General features: G+C 39.3%; 3 protein-coding genes across 15 annotated transcripts; 2 read left to right on the plus strand and 1 right to left on the minus strand.

Moving 5' to 3' along the window:
- Nucleotides 1-739: 739 nt before the first annotated feature.
- Nucleotides 740-6,275, plus strand: LOC115679880 (transcription factor PIF3-like). 12 transcript variants are annotated; one of them, XM_056310677.1, is made up of 10 exons: nt 1,103-1,836; nt 2,230-2,471; nt 2,587-3,790; nt 3,884-3,982; nt 4,090-4,155; nt 4,449-4,514; nt 4,595-4,724; nt 4,818-5,083; nt 5,789-5,891; nt 5,972-6,275. In XM_056310677.1, exons 2-10 carry the CDS (start codon nt 2,380-2,382, stop codon nt 5,983-5,985), a joined length of 2,040 nt encoding a protein of 679 aa, XP_056166652.1. In that variant the 5' UTR covers nt 1,103-1,836; nt 2,230-2,379; the 3' UTR covers nt 5,986-6,275. The 12 variants fall into 12 exon arrangements, with proteins under 12 accessions (XP_056166636.1, XP_056166652.1, XP_056166659.1 ...); XM_056310684.1 differs by having other exon boundaries at nt 1,104-1,836; nt 4,821-5,083; XM_056310690.1 differs by having other exon boundaries at nt 1,104-1,836; nt 4,449-4,508; nt 4,821-5,083.
- Nucleotides 6,276-9,152: 2,877 nt separating this feature from the next.
- On the plus strand, nt 9,153-11,215 carry LOC115679920 (transcription factor MYB61-like). 2 transcript variants are annotated; one of them, XM_056315728.1, is made up of 4 exons: nt 9,153-9,240; nt 9,321-9,496; nt 9,634-9,763; nt 9,902-11,215. In XM_056315728.1, exons 2-4 carry the CDS (start codon nt 9,364-9,366, stop codon nt 10,956-10,958), a joined length of 1,320 nt encoding a protein of 439 aa, XP_056171703.1. In that variant the 5' UTR covers nt 9,153-9,240; nt 9,321-9,363; the 3' UTR covers nt 10,959-11,215. The 2 variants fall into 2 exon arrangements, with proteins under 2 accessions (XP_056171703.1, XP_030459501.1); XM_030603641.2 differs by having other exon boundaries at nt 9,181-9,496.
- A 4,399-nt stretch (nt 11,216-15,614) lies between these two features.
- Nucleotides 15,615-19,848, minus strand: LOC115679929 (pectin acetylesterase 10). The gene is made up of 12 exons (XM_030603651.2): nt 19,420-19,848; nt 18,571-18,653; nt 18,079-18,208; nt 17,919-17,992; nt 17,351-17,437; nt 17,125-17,249; nt 16,958-17,018; nt 16,806-16,859; nt 16,611-16,688; nt 16,381-16,486; nt 16,139-16,284; nt 15,615-15,983 (listed from the first exon to the last, which is right to left on the minus strand). Exons 1-12 carry the CDS (start codon nt 19,637-19,639, stop codon nt 15,873-15,875), a joined length of 1,275 nt encoding a protein of 424 aa, XP_030459511.2. The 5' UTR covers nt 19,640-19,848; the 3' UTR covers nt 15,615-15,872.
- Nucleotides 19,849-20,254: the final 406 nt, after the last annotated feature.

Genomic DNA, 20,254 nt, shown 5'->3' on the forward strand with positions numbered 1-20,254 from the left:
AAAAAATCCCAGTGAGTGTCATATTATGATACTTAAATAATCAAAAACAAAGTTATAACACTCAAATAAATATCATATGAAAATTATAACATCGTCCTTAGAACAAAAAAATAATAGTACACCAAGAGAACGGGAACCAGAACAAGAGGACATGGATGGACTGGACCTCTCGTGTCATCCCCAGCGCTCTCCATATGGCTTTGTGCGGTGAATGTCCAACTGCGCTGATCTCAAGGCGGGCGCCTCTTCGTCCACGTGCAACTTCAGTTTGGCGTTTCCAGTTCTGATTCTGTCATTTGAAACAGAGGAAGACATCAGCACAAGTTCTCCTCTTCCCTTCCCAAGAGGATGGACAGCAATTTCAAACCACCTTCTGGATGTGCTAATTAGCTTATTCCGGGGTTATCACAGCCTTAACAGAAACTGAATGAGACACAGGGCGTACGGAGCGAAACTCTGCGAGCTGACTTACTGATCCAGAAAACGGTTTCTTTAAGCCACTCGGCCAGTTAAGTCACCGACTCTGGCTTATCTGATTCATCGAATCGACGAGGTAAATGTTAAAAAAGTCGTGAATAAAGCCACCTGTTTTGGACCTATTCCTGAGAAGTAGGTTGTGAAGAAGATTTTATCAAAGAAAGAGAACAAGACTGTTGACGGAAGTGGATATGTTCATCAAGCACCTGTAGCAGAACAGGGTCGGCCACTCTGTGTACAAGGGGGAGGTGATGCCATCTGCCAATTCAAGATTAGGATCCCCGTCCCTTCTGAGTTCTGGCTTTCGTTTTAATCTCACTATCGACCAAATTTTGTTTGTCCCTCACCCCCCAAAGGGATTGGATCAACAGTGCCAAACAGAAAAACAAGAACAAAGAACCAAATAAAAAAAAAAGAAGCAGCTCCGACCATTGCGGAGATGTTAACACATCCACTAATTACACTTCAAATAAAAGGCCTCTCCAACTGGAAGATGAGAAATCGTTTAAATCCCCAAGTTCCCGTCGTGATGCATTGAGCTCAAGCACTAGTCATGCCTCATCAATCCCCACATCCCCATATAATTTCTCTCCAGCTTTCAACACCGTAAGTCTTTATTATTTTTCAAACTATCAATGTGGATGCTATATTATAATCTGTCATGGGAGATGGTAGGAGATGGTAAGTGACGAAAATCCCCAGAAGCAGAGGATAACATAAGCTATCTCGAGCAGCGTAAGTTGTGTTTCTGCTACACTTTACAGACCAAAGTGGCTTCCCTCCGCTCTCAAATATATAAGATCAGATAGTCAAATTCAGCAGCAGGAACAATAATAGTAATTGCATTCTTGTTTTTCTTCGTGGCCCCACTTTGTTTTCTCAAATGAAATCAAGAATCTGTGATGGAATTGGAAGATACCCAGTTTGAGGCATTTGACTGTTCTTGTTTTTGCTTCCTTTGGTAATTCACCGTTTTGACTGCTATTAGTGGGAAGTCAGAGAGACCCCCAAAAGCAGGGAGCAACAAGGGCGGCTAAAGCTTTGGGATTTGGACCTCCATTTTGCATTTTAAAGCCTTTTTGTACTCGTCTCTGCCTCACTCCCTGCCTCATTTGTTCCCACCATCCAACCTTTCACCTTCTTCAATACAGTCCAGCTGGGTTTTTGCACCCTCCTTGCTCTGCGTGAATTTCTCCAGAGTGTCTCTCTTTCTCCGAGCTTAAAAATTTACCTTTTGAGGATTTTCCAAACCGTGATATACGAGCAAGAGCAATCATTCGCCCTTTAAATGCATTTGGATTAGTGTTGCTCGTGTCATTCGAGGTGTCATGATTCAACCAAGAGTCATGTGCTTGTTGGGTAAGAAATTTATGGGCCTTTTCATCACTAGATAAGCCATCTGTCAAATATAAGATCTGAATGTTTTCCTTTCTATGAAGTTTCTGATGAAGGGTTCTTGGGAAACAAGATAAAGTTTGGTATTGCATGATTGGAAGTTGTCAAGGGAGAATTTTTATGTATAAACGAATAGCAGGGTTTCTGAATCTCTTCAAGAACTGAGCACTTTAGCACTTTACTCTTTTCAAATACGGGTTAATAGTATTTTATGTTGCTCGCTGATGGTGACCATCATATTAAAAAACAGAGGTTTATTTTGTTTATCATAACGGTGAAAAGGAATGATCTTTTTCTCTACTCTACCTCCCCTATAAATTGGACTGAGTTTGTCTTTCTGTGGGGGTTTTGGCACAGAATGTGACGCCTTAACACTCTAGGGCGAAGGTTTATCTACAACTTTGGTTCTTTGAATTCTATTGGAGAGTGGTGAAGCTGCATACAGAAGCTAAGGGCTCGAGGTTGGGACATTTCTAAGAAGCTAAAAGGTGTGACCAGCTCTTAACCATGCCGCTGTTTGAGCTCTTCAAGATGGCTAAAGCTAAGCTTGACTCAAGCCTAGAGAAACCCACATTTTCTTCAACTGATCTTTCTTCTGTGTAAGTTCGATTTTTTTTTTTAATTGCTTGCCAAATCTTTCACATTTTAAGCTCTTTTATGAGTTTATTTTTTCTCTAATGTTTTGTCAGTTATGGCCTTCAATTTTGTGCGCAGACCTGAAAACGAGCTTGTAGAGTTAACATGGGAAAATGGTCAGGTTGTGTTACAAGGTCAATCTAGTCGAGCTAAAAGGAGCCCCTTCAGTAATAATTTACCTTCTAATGGATCAAAACCTAGAGAAGGAGCTTCAGGTGATGATACCAGACCCAAGTCCGGTAAGTTTAGGAATCTTGAATGTGGATTAAGTGAATTTCCAGTGACTGAACCGTCGAGTGACATTGGTTTGGGACAGGAGGATGACATGGTGCCTTGGTTGAGTTTCCCTGTTACTGGATCTTTACAGAATGATTACTGTTCTGATTTCTTGCCTGAACTGACTGGAGTTGCAGTAAATGAGACTTCCCCTGGAAATGATTTTGGGTCGATTGACAAAAGTTCTAGTCAGATATATAGGGAGTCCCGTGGCATTGATAATGGTGTTCATAGTCAGGGACAACCAAATGCATCGAAGTTTTCTTCTTCTGCAGCTGGCGAAACTGTAATCGATAGAACTAACTCCAGTCAACTGTATTACTTGCCGAACCAGCAGTTCTTATTGCCATTAACGTGTTTTAGATCAAGAGCCTTGGATAATGCGAGCACAAGTACAAGCAGTAGCACTTCCGAAGCTGTTTGTGGGGATAAAGCTCGGTTGCCAACCTCTGCGGTAGTATGTTCTACTGTAAAGGTGCAGAGGCAGGATTTAGGGCATTCAAGTAAGAGTTCCGGTTTTACGAATTCCCGCAGTTTTTCACAACCTGCTTCTCTATATAGAGTTAATAATGCTGAGAGCAGTGACCAAACAGCTGGTTTCGGTTTGTCGAGTGCAGATAGATCAGTCAGTAAGGAAAAGGCTTCATCTATCGATAATTGCACCCTTAGTGGATCAAATTTTGCTGTCTCAAGCGATGGTGTGCAGAAGCAGAGAAAGATTGATTCCTCAAAACCATTTGACAGAAAGAAATATGAGCAACATTTTTCTGCTGGGCACTCAGAGACTATCTACCTGGAGAACACCTCTAAGAATGCTAAGCTTTCTTGTCAAAATTATCAAGCAAGTATTTGTAAAGGATCAACTGAGGGTGAAAAGACCACAGAGCTTGTGGGTGGTTCTTCTTCCGTTTGCTCAGGCAACAGTGTGGAAAGAGTTTTAGATGACCCCCAACGCAATTTGAAGAGGAAATCTCATGAGACTGATGAGTCTGATGGTCCCAGTGAGGTATATTAGGATTTTTTCTAGTACTCTTCTTTTCCAGGACTAGTTTTGATGGCATATGTTGGTCCATATCATGAAAAAACATGTTGAATGCAGGATGTCGAAGAAGATCCGACCCACAAAAAGAAGCAAAACCCTGCTCAAGGTACTTCAAAAAGGAGCCGAGCAGCAGAAGTGCATAATTTATCTGAAAGGGTGAGTAAAATGATTGAGAATCTATTCGTGAAGACTGCTTTGACAATTATAAGGTTATGTATAGTTTGTGCAAGTCTCAATATCTTTTTTGAATTTCCTTGAAACAGAGGCGAAGGGACAGGATAAATGAGAAAATGCGTGCACTACAGGAGCTCATCCCAAATTGCAATAAGGTAGAGCTTTTCTACTTAAGATATCTTCCTAAAATCTACATGGTACTTTATCAAATTTGCTCTAGATCTAGGGATCTAGGCTGAGAGACAGCGTGAATTTGTTCGAGTATCTGTTTCGTCCATGTTTGTGGGATGTGAAAAATTGACCAGCAGTTCATATGTCTATTGGCTTCCATTTAGCGTAAACTCACCAGTGTCATGAGACACAAGAAGTTAATGAGCCAATTAATGATCGATACTCTTACTCCTTGTCTGATTGTCTTCACTGATTTTGGCTTTTTGCCGTTGTAAAGGTGGACAAAGCTTCGATGCTTGATGAGGCGATCGAGTATCTCAAGACGCTTCAGCTTCAAGTGCAGGCAGATATATCTTTGCAAAATAGTCAGTTTGATTCTTTTAGTTTCTTTGACAAGTTCTGAGGCACATTAAACTTTTCCAGCAGATGATGTCAATGGGAGCTGGTCTGTACATGCCACCTATGATGTTACCCACTGGAATGCATCCAGCACAAATGCCGCATTTCTCACCCTTTGGCGTTGGAATGGGATCAGCAATCGGATTTGGAATGGGTATGGTTGACATGAACGGCCATTCTTCTGGTCGACCAGTGGTTCAAGTTCCCCCAATGCAAGGTCCACATTTTCCTGGCCCACTGATGTCAGCAGGGATGGCGGGAGCGAATCTCCAGATGTTAGATTTTCCTGGTCAAGGAATTCCTTTACCGATGCCTCGCACACCGCTAGTTCCTTTTCCTGGGGGCCCAGTGATGAAACCTGCGGTGGGACTTGGTGCCTATGGAATACCGACTTCTATGGAAAATCCAGATTCAACTGTTGCCTCGAGATCAAAGGAAGCACCGCAGAACATTAATATGGAAGCTCTGCAAAATTCCGCTTCCATTTGCTTGAAGAACCAGTCATCCAGTCAGGTTTGTCAGCAACTTTGAAGTCCCATAATTTCGGAGAGAATAAACATTAACATTTAATGTTTAGGTTTACATGCATGAGCAAGTGGGGTTGGGATATCAGCATCGATACCCTCCTACCAAACTCGAAGATAGTGAAAAGCAAATCAATGTTACACTAAATTAATTTGTTTAGAAATTTCATGACATTGGAAGTCTTTTGATTGATTATATCGGGCAAATAGAATGCTAACACATTTCTCCATAGATGTACTGTTGAGTGACATTGGATGCTGCATAAAATTTCGTTCGCTCTTAGTCAAATAATTCTCCATGATGTTCTGATGCACGATTTGCCTTTAGTGTGTTTAAAAGGCTATGCAGTTCATGAACAGAATTTTGCTTACTCGGTTTGGCAGCATTCAAAGTAATTTCGAGTTGGGCATGTGAAGTATTTTAATAATGCTAGTTTACTCTCATGTCTGGGGAGTTCTGTATATTGGGACATTTCTACAAGAGTGGTACTGTTAAAGTGAGGGATGTACTTGATAGAAGAAATTTTGGTCATGAACTTTCCACGAGAATTTGATGGTAGAGAGTAAACACTGTTGATATTTTGTATGGAAGGAAGCAATAAATTCCATTCTCTCCAGCAAATGCATTAGCTATATATTATGTAATTGTATGGTACTAAGTTGGTATAGTCCTAAGCAATGTGGTTGTTTCCAGCAGTCTGCTGTGGCACAAAGTAGCTGCCAAACCTTGGATGTTAATGGAAGCATGGCTATTGAGTCCACTGGAAATGATGTTGAATCGGCAAAGCAAGTTGCAGGTAGGTTTTTGCCAGTATCATCTTTCTTGGGTATAGAGATAAGAAAAGTTTCGATGTTCATTTGGTTTTTCTTTTTGCAGATCCTGATTTGTGAGTAGTATAAATTTTGTTAGAGGAGTGGAATCTAATTGACAGGCTACAGATGCCGCTGCTTCTCTGCCTTCTCTGTGAATATAGTTTGAGGCGCCGAGTTCTTGAACCGAGGAGGTTGACGCTTATAACAGGATTTTGAAGTTTTTTTTCTCCCTTTATTCTGCTTGTTTGTTTAGTGTAAAAATGACCTTTTTTACAGTTTTGGCATCTTTGGAATGGTCTCTTCCACGATATGCATACTCAGTTAAACCTCGGTACATGAAATAAATGCTAATAGAGGTGAATCGGTGATCCCGTGTATAACTGTTTTTGGTGATTAGGCCCTGGAGTGTGTTCCATGTTTCTTTTCTAGATCTTCGCACCCAGTTAAGATTTTAAGGCATCACCATAAGGGTGTCCCATTTCAGCAATTTTGTTGAGCATTTGATAACTGAATTCTGCAAGCCTAAGCTGTGGTCTAAGTATAATCGAATGCGAAATTCTTTGCAATGACATACGGATTGAAAAAAGAAGCTTTCTGTGGATTATCTAATAGATTTAGAAACAGTATGGACATGGGAATGGTCTCCCAACCAGATTGATCAGCGTAAGTGTACGCTGGTGATGGGAAAGTTATCATGATTTCACAGTGCAAAGAATAGTGGGAATGTAATCATTCAGATATGGGGGACAAGGAAGCATTTCAACTAAGCCAAAACTTCTGAATGATTGATGGGCTTGAAGTTTATAGAGCTCGTTATCAATGATGTGATTAAAGGATAAAGGACCTCTTATCTTGTCTCCTCCTTAATAAAGTATGATTTCCATGGAGACTTAAGAGCTTTTCTTCCCTGTTAAACATCTTTCTTTCTCCCGCTCATAATAATTGAGTTGGACAATTACGGTATGGATCATATATGATATTTGGAGATCAAGAACAACCGTCTATATCCGTCAGTTGCTGCAGAGATCTTCGAATTTCTTGCTGATAGCGACGCATGTGTTTCTAATCAGAATCTGCTTTTCTGTTTCTGTTGAGAGGGCACACAATTATCAAGCCTACGCTTAAAATTAAGTTGAACTCATGAAGTGTGCATGTGCTTATGTTTCCAACCACTGCTAATGAAGCCACTAACCGACACTAAGAGATCAGACTCATGGTCATCCTGAACAGACATGATTTCAAGCAACACCAACACTTTTGGCAGGTAAAAAATAAGAACAGAAATCAAAATGCAGAAACAATCCGTTGCCTTTTGGAATGAAGCAACAAAATAAAATTCCAGCAAGATCATTAGCAAGAGATCATGTTCCAGGCAAGGCTGATTTGCTGGATCTGTAAAAACTCCACCTCGCAGAGAGTCTCGTCAGGTAAATGAAGAGAGAGGTGACCATGCTTCATCCGAGGAAGTCATGTTATGCGTTCAAAGAAACACTAACAAAATGTGAGAATATAGAACGTGTTATCATATTCTAAACAAATCAGTGCAAACAGATGTCATATTCCCCATTTGGTCAATGTAAAGGTGAAAGTAAAAGCATGTTCAGAATGCTAACAAAACGATTAGATTAAGATTGATTCTTAAGGACAAAGGGAATAAGCATGTAGCAACAGTTGACTTGGTAGGGACAGCTCATATTGTTCATTTAAATTCGAGCTCTTAATCTTTCAAATGATGAGATGACAAGAATCTTGTCCCGATGTCTCGTTTATAAAATTTCAGAAAGCCAGTAAGGATGGCTGAATTAGGACATTGCTAAGGTCGACGAAGCTTCATAATGGTTGAACAAGATTACAAAAATTAGACAGCTTAAATGGCTATCTCATTATTGATTTCCTCTCGATATTGTAATGGAGCTGATGTTCTCTCCCTTGTACAGAATATTTTGATTTTCTTCTTTCTTCTGATCCGGCAGGATGTTCTATAAATTTCACCAAGAATATTGAGGAGTTTGTACTTTACCCAAGGCATATATGTTGTCAGCCTCTGCCATTCAAAGTATAATTGTAGTATGGCAAACAAACTGCCCAGAAAAAGAATTTGAATGACACCACTGAAAGAAGACTGACCGATTCAGTTTCAGACACCAAAGGAAACAACCTTCGTGTTTTCTATAATTTTTGTTTTCGGCAACAGGGGGACTTAATAAGACATTTGACATACCTTTTCTTCATCTTGACATTGTTCTGCACGAACCGAGAGTAATAATGACGGTTTAATCGGAACATTTCCTTTCGATAAACTTTCTTTGTATGGGAAAATCTTCGGTCCCCAGGTCACTCTCCGAATTTAAGAGAGCATATCAGAGATGGGGAAGAAAGAGTCCTACCATCAACCAATTCATTGCTGATATTGTCTTGTTGGGTATGTCTTGTAGTTCTTAAGTTTGTCCAAAAATCTCTTGTTCATTCAACTTCTGGCATTCTGCAACTTCTTGGTGTAGGGTATGTTTGGAAGATTTCTTGCTTCTGTAAGAATGCTTTTCATCAGAAAGTTAAAAGGCAAAAGGAGAAATGATTATTCTATGCGCTGTTTGGTTTTTTGCAAAGAACAGAAAAGTCAACCGACAGACAAGGACTTGTTTTTTCTTTTCTTCTTTTTTTGGGTGATTTTCTAAAACATTTTGATGGAACGGGAACATTTTTTTCTGATTAAAAATATAAATAGGCTTGCCGTACTATTTATAAAGAGATAAGTGAATTTATAATATGAGTCTTAAGTAATATCTTCCTAATTTTTCATATAATTACCGACTTGTTCGATTCTTGTACAAGCACTCTTCGGAACCGCTTGCCGTCAAAAGACCCATCCTATTGAGGTAGGATCATGACATGGATCAATTGTAAGCACGTAATTCTCGTCTTAGCAAACTCGTCATTATTTACATGAAAAAAAAAATTAAGAGAAAGGAAAATTAACCCGAATACACAGTATGGAAAAGTTAATTTGTTTATTTGACTTCGACTTAAATAAATACCATACCCATAGCTTCTTCTCAATGGTTTATTTTGATTTTTTAAATTACAATAAGCAGAATATATCATAATTTAGAAAAATAAAATTGATTAAGTTAATCTTAGGATAGAGATATTTTAAATTAATTGAGCCTGATAGTCTCCACTCTCCCATCACATCTTATATAGGCTCCTCCTCCTCCTATCCTATTCATTTGATTCCTTCCCCAACCTCCCACTGCTTCACCCTCACCTCTCTCTCTCTCTCTCTCTCTCTCTCTCTCTCTCTCTCTGTGAGAGAAGCTCCATTACAATTTGCAGGTGGGTTGGCCTTGGATTAAGTTCAAGGAAAACCTTGTCACTGTCAAGAAAACGTTATCTGACAGCATTTGCACGTGTAGGTGGGGCTAGGCCGAGGACTGGGAGCAGTGGGGACTTTCTCACATGGGAAGACACTCTTGCTGTTACAAGCAGAAGCTTAGGAAAGGCCTGTGGTCACCCGAGGAAGATGAGAAGCTCCTCAACTACATCACCAAGTATGGCCATGGCTGTTGGAGCTCAGTCCCCAAACTAGCAGGTGAGGCATCACTTACCAGTCATCTTCATGATCAAAAAGCTTCCTTTCTTTTAATTATGCCCTCAAGCCCAAGCCTATGTAAATTAGAGGGTAGTAAACACTAAAACTTTTTGGGTTATCTCGGAATATAATGATAGGTTTGCAAAGATGTGGGAAGAGCTGCAGGCTGAGATGGATCAATTACTTAAGGCCTGACTTGAAGAGAGGTGCATTTTCTCAGCAAGAAGAGAACCTCATCATTGAGGTTCATGCTGTTCTTGGCAACAGGTACATATTATCATTCCATGGCAAATTACCCTTTTCCTCTTTTTTTTGGGGGGGACGCTTTCTGAGAATTCTAATTTGGGAACAAACTAAATCCAACTTATGCATTTACAATTCGTTGTGTGTTACAATGTAATCCAGATGGTCTCAGATTGCAGCTCACTTACCAGGAAGGACTGACAATGAGATAAAGAATTTCTGGAACTCTTCCCTCAAGAAGAAGCTGAGACAAAGAGGGATTGACCCCACCACTCACAAGCCCCTCTCCGAGGTTGCTGATGAGGATGATCATAAAGACAAAGACAAGCTCATCATTCCCAGTATCACCCAACACAACAACAATGATCATCATCACCAGAAACCATCTAGTACCACTGCATCATGCAAGAAACCAATCCTCTTTGAACCAGCATTGAATACTAACAATCTCAAAGATCATCATCAGCAGAATTCCCTTGAAGTTCCTGCTAGCTCAGAGATGAGGCCTTATTCTGAGATGTTCATGAAAGATTTCACTTTCCAGCAGCCGAACATGAACTACGGGACAAGCCTTGGGCTTTCGGCTAGTCTTCATCAAAGCAGCAACTCTCTCTGCTTCCATCCAAGGTCATCATCTGAGAATATAATGTCTCAGTTCAGTTCAGACATGAGCACACCCAGTATCATCTCACCCACCATGTCGAGCTCAAGCACCGCCGTCCCAGTAACTTCGGCTCGTGTAAAGCCTTCCATTAACCTTCCCTCGGAAGTTGCTTTCATGGTCAACAATGGAGTCCAAAGTTGGGAAGCATCATCAGGTAACAATAATTGTAGCAATGGAAGTCCTAGCGGCAATGGATTAATAAGCAATAATAGCAGCATCAATACCACCGCATTCTTTGAGAGCAACTATTGTTTCTCATGGGGGTTCGGTGAGGGTACTAATACAAGCAGGTTCGAAAAGCAAGTCCCCTTTCACCACCCCATAGGAAGCAATTCAACAGAAGAAAACAACAGCAAATGGGCTGAATATCTCCAGCTGCCAATCTTGCTGGGAAGCTTGACTCAGAATAACAACGAAGCCTCTCATCATCATCAACCGGTCTCACCCTTCCAGTTGATGGATGGGCTGAACAACATTCCTAGTTGGCAACAGAAACATCACCAACAAGCCAATCCGGACACTTTTGCTGCCGCTGTTCTTGGTCAAACTCTTTAGCTTTTTTCTTGATAAACACAAAAAACCCCCCATGAAATTATGCAATATGGTTAGAGAGGAGTGTGAATGCATAGTTCTTCTTTTGTTTTCTGTAAATGAGTCTCACAGACAGATTTTTTTTCCCCTTGCATCCCTTTTTCCCCTTTTGTTACAGAAGATAGGAGATTAAACTGAGCCATACCCACATGTGTTGATATGTATCCATTCTGCATGAAATTATATTCAGATAATAAGGCTTCTGTTCTTGGTGTTTCTTTGCATGTCCATTATTATATTGTCTCATATAATTTTTCTGGTCTTCTCCCCAGTTGTAATCTTCTTGTTCGGTTGTCAAATAGCGAATTTATAATTCTTTTTGTATTGTTAATGAGTATAATTAAAAGAAGAAGACCTTAGCTGTATTGTTCCACAACATTTGATTAGTCCATTGAGACAGCGACCCAATTCGTACCAATATCCTTTTCATCTTTTGGCTTCCTGGGACACCTTTGCCTCTCTCTTATTATCCATCTCTTTCTCTGGTTTGATCCCTTTCACATAGAAAAAATCCCACCTCCCACCTTGATCTGCTTACTTTTCTTGTCGTTTGAAAAGGGAAAAGAAAAAACGAAGAAGTGCAATATGTGCAAAGCAAGCAATTGCAATTTCTCAAAAAGAGAAAAAAAAAAAAAAAGCTTAAAAACTTGGTAATCGGATGGGGGTCGCATCATTGTCTCCCTAAAGATGGTGATAGTTTTCACCTTTTTCCACAACCTTTAAGTCTCTTCACCTCCCCTTCAGGGCCTAACGGTCGAATACCAGCGGCGGGATCCAATTGAGTCCGAGCCGACATGGTGCGAAGTTCGAGCTCGACTCGATTCATAAACCCGACACTTGAAATTCGACTCAAAGTTGATTGAGTATGTTTTTCCCTGCTCGAACTCGATTTGACACGAAACTTGACATATTCAAAATCGATTCAGCTTGATTTGATTTTAAGTATATGAAATTCAACATGCTTAAACTTTTTTCTCACCCAATCAAACTTGTGTCGACTCAAAATACCGACACTCAACCTTTTTTCTCTGTGTTTGAAAATATTTTAAAAAAGTGAAAGTCTAATGGCATAGTAGAAGATAAATTAATCTTATTTTAACATTATCTGTCACCAAAACAAAACAAAAAAGCTATATGAAACAATGAAATACTCGATTAGACTCGTGAGCCATTGAGTTAAGTATCTTTAGGATCAAACTTGACTTGACTATCTACTTGAGCTCGAAAAAAATCGAGCCGATCTTGAGTTTGGCGATGAGTCGAGTATGAGTAGCTCATGAGTGCCTCGACTCGCTGGCGGCCTTATCGAAAACCATCAACTATGCATGTCTTTTCTGTCCTTTTGCTTCTCAATTTCCTAAATTTATCCCATATTAATGGTGATGTCATTTCTTTGTATGATGAAAAAAAGGGAGATAGATTAATTACTTTGCACTTCTAAAACCACATAAAATAATGTTACACATAGGCTTCGTTTGTTTCGCTAAATGTGAAAAATTTTAAAAATATTTTTATAAAAAGAAGCGCTTGCATCGCTTAAAATATTGATGGAAAATATTTTCATTACCGACCATAATTTATGTCTAAATAATTTCTTGGATGATATAAGTATTTTTCATTTATTTATTTTTATAAATAATACAAGCAATCATTTTAAAATGAAGATGCGTGAATATCTGTAGAGAACAGTGAAAGGGTATGTATGGTGATCCGCCACTCCTTACCACGTTTCTCGAGTGGACAAAAGGAAAAAGGAAAGGAAAAAACACATGTTGAGACTTTTCATGGGGCATCGACTGATGTGGAAAAAAGAAAAAGGAAGGAAAAAGAATTAAATCTACTTTTGGGATGAAAATATTTGACTCCTTTTTAGGGAAATTACAATAAATAGAGCGCCTTCTATATCGGCCAAAAATTAGGATGCTAGAAAAATAAAACCAGCGCCGCCCGTGGTGATGAGAAATAGCAAAAAAAAAACATGAAACTAAACTAATAAAGAGTAAAACATTACGTAAAGAAAAGGATATACGAAAGGGTTTATTAAGTAATCGATAATTATTTTGAATTTAAATTTAGAAAGTTATAGAATTTCATTCTTTTTCGACTTATTCCGGCCCCGGATTAGAATAATTTTGTTAGGTTTAGCCTTCATCTGGTTTTTTCAGCTTAATTAATTTATGCAATTTGGGCCAAGTGATGGTGGGGTCACCACCATTCATTCTCTATTAGGCATGCCCAGCAAACCTCCGCATCTCTGCATGTGCGCACCTCAATAAAACAAAAGAACACGAGAAGAATTTCCTGGCATTGGTCTGTCACAATAGAACGTCAACAACAAGAAGCAGCATCAGCAAATTTCAGCATCAGCAAATAAAGAAATTTGCTGATGATGTTATTTTTATGCAAGGGAAAAACATGTACACATGTCAAGGCCTTGAATGGAAGCATGTGAACCAAATTATTGGAGTGAGGTCGGCTGTGGCTGTGGCTGTGGCTGCGGCTGTGGTCCTACAGACTTGCAAATAATGCCCCAAGATACCAAAGAAGGAAAAAAAAGAAAAAAAGACAGGAAATGAATGCATATTGAACAGTTATGAATGGATTGATTGAAAGGTTAATGCAATGAAAAACACCAAACTGATACACTTATGACAAATTTACTCCAAATTAATTTTTTTGGCCGCAACAACTCCAAAATGGTACACTTGTGATGAATTTACCCTCCGTTAGGTTTTCATTAAATTTTACTGTCAAATTGCTGAGTTGGATAATACGTGACAGTTGACAAGCGTACCAGTTTGGAGTTTTATCCTCATTTGTCATAGGTGTACCGGTTTATAGTTTTTTTACAATATTAACCAAATTTAACATAAACTAACGAAGGGTAAATTTATCACAAGTGTATCATTTTTGGGTTTTTGTGGTCAAAAAATTAGTTTGGGGTAAATTTATCATGTGTATATCAGTTTGGGGGTTTTTTGTGGTAAAAAATTACTTTGGGGTAAAATTATTACATATGTACCAGTTTGGAGTTTTTTGTGGTATTAACCCTTGATTAAATGGTTTATAAGCTCGAATTAGATGCTTTGTATCCATAGAAATTGATCGAGCCGAGAGTTCGGTCGCCTTGCACTATTCAAGAAAGGTAAATAGAATAAGGTTTCGAGAAAATTCATTCATCCTTATACTTCATTTCCTTGTCGTGCGTCGTATGCTGCTCATTTTTCATGTACTCGAAAAGAAATAATAGAAAAAGGACTCCCGTATAAAGATCGTGTTGTCGAAGAGTTGAACAATGAAAATAGATGGCGAATACTTGATTAGATTGATAAGGTCTTGTCGGAACGAAGTTCAAAGTCCACCGGTCTGTTAGGTTATCTTAGTTTTTTTGTTTTTTGGTCGGATTTAGGTTACCTTAGTTGCATGCTTCCACTTGACACTTATCATAATGATAAACGGCTCATGCATGTTTGCGAGTCTTGTAGGACGAGGAGCTTTATTTGGCTTGGCCGTGGGAAATTGACTTATTAAAAAAAATGATATTGGCAGGCTAAGTATGAACAAGCATAGGATGCCCTGAAAATCCTTATCAAAGAAGACTTTAACAAATTTTTCGATTTTTACATAGCAATATATTCGCTTCAAAGAAGATTTATACTTATCTGTAGGCTAGTTTTAAATATGAGGAATCTTCTAATAATTCTCCAATAATTCAAGACAAATGTCAACTCTGCCACAACCATTGCAGCTGCAGCTTTTGTTCTGTAGATCTGCAGCTGCAATTCTGACCTTTTCTTTTCATTTAATAATCTGCTTAATTTGTGAAGGTGTACAGGCAGATAACAGCATGGTTTCTTTACAAATTTCACAACGTTATTGTTCATCAACTTGTGACAAATTCTAAGGTTGACAGACCATTGTATCATAGGTCTTAACTTATTTTGCATTGACTTTGTGAGTTTCGATTCTAACAACTTTTCATACATGGCAGTTTAGGGGACAGTCCAAAATTTATCTTCGCGTGCTACATTAGTCTATGTTAAAAAAGTCTACTTGAAACATCGGTCATTTACTTCGATTGGGAGAGATTCGAGAGGAATCACTTCCCTGACCTGGAGAAGTTATGTTGAGCCACCAACGTCTGATTTGAGACAAATGCGCAAAACATGTGTTTAGTTGCTTACCGACTTGACTAAGCCTTTATATTATTGGGAATTTTGAACTTTGACGATTGATTGAATTTGAATAAGCCCATTGCAGCTTGTTGGCAAAAAAATTTATCATATGCCAATATGCCACTCCATTGCACATACCTGTAGCCCAAGAAGGATAATTTTTCTTGCTTTTTTTTAAATATAGAACTCAGAGTACTATTTTTTATAACATATTGCTCAGATGATGGGAGAGCTTGATTTAAGCACTAGCATGCTTTCAAGCTCTTTTTCTTTCTCTGATCATCAGAAGATAATGCAGGCAAGTCAAAAGCCTTTTGGTGGAGATTGCTTGGTTAAGGGTGACAACTCAAGAAAGATGTGAGAGTTCTCTTTTTTGCTTCACAAAATGGGCCATGATCTGAGCAAAGGTCTCCATAGCACAGTAAACTCACGCAAGAACAGATCGTTTGCCTGTCCCAATCTTTCTTCTCATAAAGTATGTGAATAAAAGCATAAGCATCAGCCGATGTCGACATCCAAAGAAGAAGATTAGCCACACCAAGCAGCTAATATGCGGAATGATACTATTACGACAAGAAGAGCCTGATGACGACTATCTTATTCTTCTTGAGTGTATTTCATTAATGAATTGTAGATCTATCCGAAACCAATATATGAATTGCTTCATGGATTTTAGTAAATGAATGGCAGCAAAAATGATGGCCTACTCGTGAAAAACCAGATTGTGGCAAGTTTTGTCACAAGGGTAGGCGCAATCAATGGCCTTGATGGCTGCTCGATCAAAATACCAATCACCAACAGCTAGAGCTATTGCCTGCAGGTCAAACAATCTCGTCAGATGCTAATTGGCAAGAATGAAATCTTGCATTTTTTTTTTGTAAGGCTAACGTAAGAAAAGAATCTGAGGCTTTGAGTTTCATAATAAGCTGCACAATAAGTGGATTAGCTAGAACTTAAGCTGCGGCGTACCTTGTTTCCTATTGTAGGCGAATCATCGGCAAACCATGTGTCCTGCCTCTCAGACTGGCAGTGAGCAAAACATGAATTTATGAAAAGGCCATTTTGTCTGGAGCTGGCAAATTGTCTTATTACATTCAGCATCTGATTTCTGAAGCCTGTACACCAATCAAAGAAAGAGCTCAGTAAGAAATTATCAAGTTGATCGATTAGAAATAGAAATTCTCAAAAGTTAGTTTAACAATAGAAGTCACCTTGCAGAAACTGAACCTGCGACTGGGAACACTTTGCATTGTTTAATGTGCATTGACGCCAATATCCATGAGGATCAGCTGATGGGGGAGCTAAACTTGCTTGCAGCTGATTCAAGATACAAAGAGTCATATGGTTCATTCAGTCCATTGATGCCTTTTTTATGCAACTCACGGACAGATTAGAATTATATGTTATACACGTTGAATTTTCTGCTGAAAGAAGCAATTACCTGCCAAGCATCATAGGCTGCATTGAGAAGAAACAGTGGTGTTTTGATGCTGGCGATCAGGTTTTGCGGGAAGAAGCACTGGAAAGGATTCGAGCAAGATGAATGAAGTTGGTGCAGTCTAAAACAAGTATGCTGAGCTTTCACTCAGTCTTATCTAAGCAAAGCAACAATGGAGAACTACGGAAGAAGTCGTACCGATGTTGGATCAAGATGGTTAGTACATACACGTGGAAGATTTGGTTTCACCCCCTATAATTTCCCCAGTAGCAAAATCAGATAATCCATACCAAAAGGAGAATTAAGGCAAGTAGAAGCACACATATTGTCAGGAAAACATTGAAGCATACCTGCAAATTAACCACACCACTGTACATGTTTCTGAGAGTGTGACCACCAGAAACATCAGCCCTGCAGTTCCATAGGTGCAGCACAGAGTTGTGTTTCAAAGATTTTATTCAAGTTATTTATCATAGATAAGTGGAGGAGAACTGCTAGGAGCATTGAAGTTACTTACGCATCAAGGAACATTCCAGCATCACTCAGGCACTTCACTTTTGTTGTTCCAAGAAATAAATCCCGAAACTCATCGCAATGCAATATAGATGCCAGGCCTCCAGCAGAGCACCCAGAAAGAAGAGCCTGAAGACGGTAGACCATCACAACAGAATCAAGCCAAGTTTCCCATAAAGCGGATGAAGACATAGAGGGAAAAAGAATATATGTCCAATGCATAAAATAACCTGCTTGGCATAGCGCATGCCCTTTGACATCAAATCTTCCATAGCAGCTAACCATATACGTTGTCCTCTAAACTGCAGCTGGGCAGCCTGAACAGAATCATGAAAAAACTTGTGATGATGGTGATCAAATAACTCTAGCTATGGAAAAAAGATATTACCCACAGACCTGACTTTGCAAATACCAGACATGTTCCACAGACATTGAACAATTGAAAACAGTACTTATGTCTGAGTCTCCTCTCCTATCAATTCTTCCAGCCTTTGCGGATTGATTAGCATGAAAACTTTAAGGCAACAAAGTGTTGGACAAATTTTACCTAGAGGAGCAGATGAACGCTTGGACATAGATTCTGATAATAAAGAATGCAGATATATGCTTTACTGGGTGATGCCTTCCACATTGAGAGAAACTGTATTCCTAGAACCATTGTTTAACCCAAATTACGTAGTCCATGGATGCTATCACGAAACCAAATTATCTCGATATGTTCATCTTTTATCAGTAGCACTATGTTCAAACAACATGGGAAGTTCATTTTCTTTAAAGAATGTCCAGAGTACCACTAACTTTATCCTCACTGTCCCCAGCAAATGAGGCACCGTCGCAATAACGGAGCTTCACTCTGTTCCAGTTGAAAAAATCTGCGACCGGCATAACAGAATGCTGAGTGACTGCTAACAATAGGTGAAAAAGCCAGCAATATACGTCGGAAAAGTTCGAATAGTACCAGGATTCTCTTCAGCTTTATTGCTCAGTATTCCTGTGAAAGGAAGCTGCTTTTCCATGTACGTAGATGATCCACGTCTGGTTTTCTTGCGGTAAATGCAAGATCGAACACTATTACACCATCCTCCACCCTGCAACAATATGCATTACATTGTCAAGTTACTGCTGACAGCATCGATTCAGTTCAGATGATCGATGCAGAAAACTTTTAGGTATTCACTATTCAGCTTAGATAGGACCCAATAAGTTTGTGGTAGATAGCTGCAACTCTGAGTCTGTTAAAAACTGGAAATGGCAACAATAAAGGTTCAAGATTTTTCACGATCCTCATTTAAATAAAATTTGATTGGCCATGACCTAAACTGAATCAACTGTGGCTGCTTCTTTTTATCAAACAAGTTAACTACGAATTCAACTTTAGCAAAAATGAGTAAAACCAGGAACATCCTTTTTAAGCCATTACGAGTAGAAATTATAAAGATAAGTGGCAGACCTCCAATTGAATGAGCCAACTGTTGGCTGCTGACCCGTATCCTCGGTGCAAATGATACCCCGGTAAAGTTCCGTCCAGACAGACTACAAGATACAAAGGACAGAGATTAGGCCAAAGATGGGATGAGTATACTCACTTCAGTGCCTAGACCAAGAGCTTCTCAGATTAAAAGAGTGCCTCCACACACGAAGTGCGTTACCAAATTGGCAAGGAAGTACTAAGTTCGGTAACATTTGGCCAGTGAATGAACGAGCCCAACAATCTTTGAAGGTGAACACAACCAGGTTGGTGTAGGCTCGAGTCAAGTACTAGTAGGGGTTGCAAAAGGAAAAGGCAAAAACACATCATGAATGCTCAGGGACAAAAAAAAGTAGAAATAGAAAAACAGAACCAAAGTAAAGGATCGGTTGAGAAGTATTATGACCAGCCCATAAAGAGAGCGAACTAAAGGAAATCACTGAAGTCGTGTAGTAGGTTTAGCTGCCTTGTTCAGTTATATGTAGTAAATGCAACGAAGACGTACACCCCATAAAGAGAGCGAACTAAAGGAAATCAAGATTCCTGAGCGTATGCACCACCCACAAGGCCACAAGAACTCAATTGGCAGCTAAACAGTGACTGAAATATACAGAACCTGATGCACAATTTTAGTTGGTTTTACCATAACATGAGAAATAGAACCAAAAAGGAATGCAAATCCATCAAATGCAAGGACAGGAAAAGAAGTTACCAGCCACAGTTCAGTCCAGCATGAGCACAAAAAAATGAACTCAAAGCGAAGGTGATAGAAGATAGCAGGAAAATCAGGTGCAGAAATTACTGAAAGAAGAAGAGGCTAACAACAGTTACCAGCTCCTTTAGCTCCAGCACTCGTAATGAGAGTGAGTCCAACCATGACTGGATTATTAACTTGAGAAACTCCATAATATTCCAAATATGGAAGCTCCGTTCCGTTGAAATGAAGAAGCTCGGACCCATCAACCACGTCCCAAGAAACCACTCCCATGACCACCCAAAACCAGAAAAGCTTCATTTTCATGCTCTCCCTGCCCCTGACTCTAGAACCCATTTCAAGGGAAGATGGTGGAGAGACAAGATCAGCAAAAAGCTCGCAACTTCGCCGGTATAAGTGCACAAACTTAGTGCATTGTAGCAATCTCCCAAAATGGAATCAATGTTGTTTTAAGGAAAGAAAAAACAAATTGAGTCTTAAAGCAGCTGCTGCTGTGTATGTGTGTCTGATAGAGAGAGAGGGAATTTTGTGGGAAGAAGAGAACAATGTAGTATTGCCGGGCATTTTAATATTAAGAATGAAAATAAAATAAAGTATGTCTGAATGTACTTTTGGAATCTTGTGTTGGATTCAGCAGAGTAAAAGAAAGCTAATCTGACAGCTACAGTTGTTTTTAGTATTTGACAGATGCTTTGTGACCTTAGGATGCGGATCTGCTCAAGCCAGGACGTGTTGATATTCATGTTTCGTTTTTGGTAATCAATCTATCTCACCTTGCTATGTTACATCAAGGATTTAATAGGGTTGAACCCACATTGTGATGTGATCTTCTCTCCTTTTCTTAGGCTTTTAAAGATCATAATCCTTCCTGAGAAGCCTCTATGGTTAGCTATGAAAAATAATTCTATCTAATACTTAAGAAGTGTTACGTATCAAAACTCACACTTTCAT

The sequence above is a fragment of the Syzygium oleosum genome, unplaced genomic scaffold (genome assembly GCF_021117445.2).
Source record: "Syzygium oleosum isolate NSW1041296 unplaced genomic scaffold, Sole_v2.1 Sole_v2.01, whole genome shotgun sequence".
NCBI classification, from domain to species: domain Eukaryota; kingdom Viridiplantae; phylum Streptophyta; class Magnoliopsida; order Myrtales; family Myrtaceae; genus Syzygium; species Syzygium oleosum.